The sequence below is a fragment of the Rhinopithecus bieti genome, unplaced genomic scaffold (assembly GCF_001698545.2).
Source record: "Rhinopithecus bieti isolate Rb0 unplaced genomic scaffold, ASM169854v2 scaffold_16097, whole genome shotgun sequence".
Classification (NCBI taxonomy): Eukaryota; Metazoa; Chordata; class Mammalia; order Primates; family Cercopithecidae; genus Rhinopithecus; species Rhinopithecus bieti.
Genome location: NW_016808851.1, coordinates 977,869 through 984,462, shown reverse-complemented (window position 1 = coordinate 984,462; position 6,594 = coordinate 977,869). Strand labels below are relative to the sequence as shown.

General features: G+C 47.0%; 1 protein-coding gene across 1 annotated transcript in view; it reads right to left on the bottom strand.

Moving 5' to 3' along the window:
- Positions 1–173, bottom strand: part of MTHFD1L (methylenetetrahydrofolate dehydrogenase (NADP+ dependent) 1 like) — a 247,378-nt gene extending 247,205 nt beyond the window's left edge. The window contains exon 1 of the mRNA XM_017887637.1: positions 1–173. Within this exon, the coding sequence (XP_017743126.1) occupies positions 1–51 (51 nt within the window). The 5' untranslated portion in view covers positions 52–173.
- Positions 174–6,594: the final 6,421 nt, after the last annotated feature.

Here is a 6,594-nt window from a genome sequence, read left to right as displayed (position 1 = left end):
ATGGGGCGGGCGGCGGAGCTGGCGCAGGACGAGTGGCAGGCGCGTGCCCATGGCGCGAGGCGGCGGGTCCTCAGGGGACACGGAGCTGCGGCTGCCGATGGCGGCGTGGCGCGTGCCAGGCGAGCTGGCGGCAGCTGGAAGAACCTGGCGCTTCCTCCTCGTCCGCAGGGACCCCTAGGGGGCACTGCACCCGGCGGCCGTGACGTGCGGAGGGCGGGGGCCTGGGAGCGCCGGCCGGGATGTCACGGCTTGGGGCACTTTGGTTTGGTTGGCTGTACCAGACAGAGGGTGGGGTGCGGAATGGGGCTCAGACCCTGCCCTGAGACTTTGCCTCCCTCCTTTCAGCCTGAAAGGCTGAGGTGACCCTTGGTACTCAGGGCGGCAAGTTTAGACGGAAGGGCTTGGATTTACTGTACTGGAGGTGGCCTGAGGATAAGAGGCTTTGTAACTTTAGGCAGGGGCACTTAATCTCGGTGAGCTTGCGGGGCTTCGTCAGTGCTCTATCTCCTCAGAGCACAGAGATAACAATGGTCTTCTTAAAACCTTAAAAGGATTTTATAGTCCTGATTGGTTCCAGGGCCCATCCAGGGGAACCACGTCCACAGATGCTCAAGTCCTTGGTGGAAAAAAAAAAAAAAAAAGTATTGGCATATCACCTATATTCCCTAAGTCCTCACCTAACATTGTGGAGGGGTTCTTGGAAACTGAAACTTTAAGCCAAATGACTGTAAGGAAACTAGTTTGACCACAAGCTAATTGATATGAGTGAAGTTCCTACAACATATCTGTGGTCACAAAATCGCTCCTAAACTTATAAATAAAGACCAAAACCCTTCTAATATTAAAAATTGAAATAAGTGTGAGCCATGCATACATTTAAGAAAAGATTTTGGCTCACGCCTATAATCCCAGCACTTTGGGAGGCTGAGGTGGGCAGATCACTTGAGGCCAGGAGTTCAAGACCAGCTTGGCCAACATGGTGAAAGCACATCGCAACTAAAAATGCAGAAAATTGGCTGGGTGTGGTGACACGTGCCTGTATTCCCAGCTACTCAGGAGGCTGAGGCAGGACAATCGCTTGAACCCAGGAGACAGAGGTTGCAGTGAGCCAAGATCATGCCACTGTACTCTAGCCTGGGCGACAGAGCACAGCTCTGTCTCAAAGAAAAAAAAAAAAAAAAAAGTTTTCTTTTAAAAGCACTCCCTATCCCCAGCTTAGAGAAAATAAAGCTTAGTAAAAGTGAGATGATTTTTACCGGCTTATTCCAACTCAGGGCACCAGGCAGGGTAGGATACCATGCCTCATAGGGCGCACTCCCACATACCCACACTCACACTCAGACCATGTAGATGCAATTTCACCTGAAGTGCACTGCACGGCTTTGGGATGTGACAGAAGACTGGAAGACAGAGAGAAAATCCACAGACACGGACAAAACGTGACAGTGGACCCAATCAGAAATCTATTTTTTTCCTCAGCATTATAAGAAAACCACTGAGCAAAATGATGAAATGATGTTATTCCAGGACTGCTGTACTTATAATACCTAATACAATGTAAATGCTATGTAAATAGATGTTACACTGTACTTTCTTATTTCTACGATTATTTTTAATTTTTTCAAATATTGTCAGTCCCAGGTTGATTGAGGATACAGAGGGCTGACCATAATTTCCAAGTAAAGTGGATATCAGATTGTAATTTTATAATTCCCAAGTGAGGGTCAGATTGTTAACTTTATATTTTTACAGTCTTATAACTTTATATTCCCATAATTCCCAAATAAGGTGGGAATAAAACTAGTCCAAGTTACAGAGATTGGTTTTCCATTAGCCAAGTACCATACTAGGACAGCACTGGAAGGACCCCTCATACAATCCTAACAAATGTAGGGAATTGAGAGCTATTGTCTTGATGTTCAACTTCTGGAAACTGGGGTCCAGAGAGGCCCATCTGTTTACTGCCAGAGCTGGGAGATTGAGGCTGCAATGAGCTGTGAGTGTGTCACTGCATTCCAACCTGGGCAACAGAGTGAAACCCTGTCTCAAAAAAAAAAAAAAAAAAAAAAAAGGCTTCCTGAAGAAGGCAAAAGAGGTGGCACCTGGATGTAAGACCTTAGCAGTTGAGCTAAGGGAAGGTCAATGTTGGAAATGAGCTAAGGGAAAGCCAATGTTGGAAAAGCGGGAATGTTGGAAATGAAGGCACCACATGAGCAAAAGTCTGGAGCATGATGAATTTGAGATACTGAGAGCTGTTCAGTCGAGTGGGGAGGGCAGTGCGTCCGGAATTGGTTCCTTCCGGTGGGTTCTTGGTCTTGCTGACTTCAACAATGAAATCAATGACCCTCACGGTGAGTGTTATAGCTCCGAAAGACAGTGTGTCCACAGTTTATTCCTTCAGATGTTCAGATGTGTCCAGAGTTTCTTCCTTCAGGTGGGTTTGTGGTCTCGCTGACTTAAGGAGTGAAGCTGCAGACCTTTACAGTGAGTGTTACAGCTCTTAAAGATGGTGCGTCTGGAGTCTGTTCCTTCAGATGTTCAAATGTGTTGGAGTTTCCTTCTTCTGGTGGGCTCGTGGTCTCGCTGGCTTCAGGAGTGAAGCCACAGACCCTCACCGTGAGTGTTACAGCTCATAAAGGAGTGCGAACCCAAAGAGTGAGCAGCAGCAAGATTTATTGTGAAGAGCAAAAGAACAAACCTTCCACAGTGTGAAAGGCAACCCAAGTGGGTTGCTGCTGCTGGCTTGGGTGGCCAGCTTTTATTCCCTTATTTGGCCCCACCCATGTCCCACCAATGGTCCATTTTATAGAGCGCTGATAGGTCCATTTTTACAGAGTGCTGATTGGTGCGTTTACAATCCTTTAGCTAGACAGAAAAGTTCTCCAAGTACCCACACGACCCAGAAGCTCAGCCGGCTTCACCTCTCACTGGCACTCACTGTGGGATTTTGCGGCACCTAAGCTGGGGCACTCCAGCAGCCCAGAGGGAACTCATTCCAGACAATCAAGAGGAAAAGAAGGGAAGCGAGAAAGAGACAGAGACCTGTTATTGTGGCCAGCGATACCACAAAGAGGGAAAGGCGGTCCACACATGGGATTCAGCCTCCAATCAAGCTCAGCACGTGCCGGCCAGGGCCAAGTGCCGGCCTTGCTGAGCCCACACTCACCTGGAATCCACACTGGCCCATAAGCGCCACACACAACTCCAGCTCCCGCCTGCACCTCTCTCTTCCCACTTTCCCATGAGCAGAGGCTCTGGCCTCGGCCGGCCCTGGAGAGGGGCCCTCACAGCACTGCAGTGGGCTGAAGAGCCCCTCGAGTGCGGCCAGAGCATGTGCCAAGGCCGAGGAGGCGCCGAGAGCGAGTAAGGGCTGCTAGCACATTGTCACCTCTCAATCCCCCCTCTAAACAGGACACCCTAACTGCTGCTGGGAATTGGGTGATGACCGCTTTAGCTAATTCCTGCTGGATTGGGGTGAAGAAGGGACCCTGCAGTTGTAGTGTCCTCCAGAGGAACTCTTTAGGCCAGTGGAAGGGCCAGCAGTTCGTTCCAGGGGTCGTCGGTAGAAGTTGTTAGTTGAGCTCATTTGGGGTTCCATTTGTAAGACCATCTGTAGCTTGATGGCCTCGATTCTAGAGGAAACAAATTTGACCAGGTTAAAAATACAGGGTCCAAGGTGAGTAAGAGCAAGATGGCTACCATGGGACCTAGAAAGGGGAGAAGCCATGCTGCCCAACTCCAGAGGTTGGTATAAGACTTTGAAAGGCGTTGTCTGATTTCAGAAGCTTTTTCCTGTATTGCCGGGCAGCATCTTGTACTATCCCTGACTGGTTAGTGTAAAAACAACACTCTTCTCCTAAGAAGGTGCAGAGTCCTCTCTTCTCAGCAGTAAGGAGGTCTAGGCCTTGGCAGTTTTGGAGAGTCACTGCTGCCAAAAAGTCTATTTGGGATTGTAGAGTAAGGATAGATTTCGTTACTTCTTGCAAACTGTCTGAGAAATCCTTTGAGAGTGTGTGGTAGTAGGATAATGAAGTAGATAAACTGGCTATTCTGGTTCCTGTAGCAGTAGCCATCCCTAACCCTATAAGTAGGGGTATTAATTGTATGGTTCTGCACTGACAGACTTGAGCTTTGAGGGGTACTGATAGGGTCTGATTTCCACAAGGTTAGAAGTTAGGATAATATATGTTTACACTGTTCACTTTTAGCAAACTTTACTTTTGTTGGAAACCTTGTAAGTTTGGGATTTCAATTATTCTTTGCTGTTAATAAGACCTTGTTCAGCCCATATTAACTTAGAATTGGTATAGATGGCTCCTTCCTGATTCTGTAAGTACTTTAAGGTTTGGCTGAGTACAAACAACTGGCACATTTGAGCAGACCAATTACTAGGCAATTTTCCTAACTCTGCTTCTACAAGAGTTTTCTTATTTACTGAATACCCATTGTGTCTTTTTTCCTTAATTGCCAGGGGAGGAACCATCTATTCTCCTGTCCTGAAGGGAGTTCCTCCTAGATTTGGTTGGACCTTTGTATGGGTAATTAATTAAGATTTAGATCCCCTGTTAGGAAACCTGCTGGGTTAAGGATTTTTGATTGGAAGGCTACGGGTTGTCAGTGGCCTCAGTGCTTTCAGGTTACACTCTTGTTTACACTGACAAGGTGATATTGGTGTGTTATAGGGTTACAGAGAAGACCTTCAATGATCAATTATAGGTTTTAAATGTACCCTGGCTCTTAAAGGAATAGGGCACACTGTTTTTTCTTTACTACTTCCATCTCTCTTTCTTTCTCTTTGACTTCTTTGTCTCTCTCTTTCTGACTCCCTCTTTGTCTCTGTCTCTTCCTCTCTCTGTCTCTCTCTCTGACTTTCTCTTTCTCTTTCCTTTCTGCTGGTCTTTCCCTGCCTCTGCTAGCCACTTATGCTGCTGTTCTCCCCTCTCCTTCCCCTTTTTGATGGCTTTGGCAGTGTAAGACTGCCACTTCCTTGGGTTTTTGCACCATGTGCAATAAGTCCATGATTTCCTTGTGGTATTTAATGGGGGTTCCCCCAGAGGTTAGGAACTCCCTTTCTTTCCATATTGCAGCATGGGCATGTAGGATTAGATAAGTACACTTGCTATCTGTATACATATTTATTCTTTTTCCCTTTCCCAGTTCTAAGGCTTGGGTATGTGTCACTAGTTCTCCTAACTGGGTGCTGGTCCCTAGGGCAAGAGGCTTACTTTCAAGTACGGTTACATCACTAATTATGGCATAACCTGCCCTTCGTATCCCATTCTCCACAAATGAAATTCCATTGGTATATAGGTTAGGGTCAGGATTAGCTAAGGGGATTTCTAAGAGATCATCTCAGGCAGCATAAGTCTGGACTATAATTTGTTGACAGTCATGCCCGATTGGTTCCCCATCCTCTGGAAGAAAAGTGGCAGGGTTGAGGGCTGCACACATTCATATTTGAAGCACTGGTCCCTCAAGGAGTAGTGCCTGGTATCTAAGCAGGCGGTTGTCTGATAGCCATAAACTTCCTTTGGCACCTGGTGAGCCATTACATCATGAGTAGTCAAGGAAAGGTACAGTGCCTGGATGTGCATTGTAGGCTAGATTTATGTTTCCCTTTACACAAACATCTCAATGTAGCAAAGAGTAACATAGCAGTATTGCTGCCAGCGTATCTCACCTCTAGCCACAGGGCGGTTTTCTCCTATCTCATGGTCAGCTTTACACTGAGACATTTCATTCCCAGGGACGAGCAGGAGACGGAAACCTTCCCCTTATCTGAACTGCAAAGAGGCCTCCCTCTTTCACTACTACTCCTCAGCACAGACCCTTCACGAGTGTCAGGCTGGGGGATGTAACATCTTTCCTTTCCCACAAGGCCATATCTCAGACTGTCTCTGTCGGGGGAGACCTTGGACAATACCCAGGCTTTCTTGGGCAGAGGTCCCTGCGGCTTTCTGCAGTGCATTGTGTCCCTGGTTAATAGAGAATGGAGAATGGTGATGACTTTTACCAGGCATACTGCCTGCAAACATATTGTTAACAAGGCACATCCTGCACAGCCCTAAGTCCACTAAACCTTGATTCAATACAGCACATGTTTTTGTGAGCACAGGGTTGGGGCTAAAGTTACAGATTAACAGCATCTCAAAGCAGAACAATTTTTCTTAGTACAGATCAAAATGGAGTTTCTTATGTCTTCCTTTTCTACATAGACACAGCAACAATTTGATCTCTTTCTTTTCCCCTCATTTCCCCCTTTTCTTTTTGATAAAACCGCCATCGTCATCATGGCCCATTCTCGCTGGTCGCCATCTCTTCGGAGATGCTGGGTACACCTGCAGACTAACAGCAGACAGAACAGGCACACCAGGATTAATACGAGATTTACAATAGTGGAACTTCTGATAGTTTTAACCCAAGTGACCGGGTTAAGATTTGCAAGGCCATCAGCAGCTTCTGCGATTGCCTCAGATCCTGGCACCAAATTTAAATGGGCTTTTGATGCCTCAAAAAAATTTGTTCTGGGGGGGCGGAGCAAGATGGCAGAATAGGAACAGCTCCAGTCTCCAACTCCCAGCGCGAGCGACACAG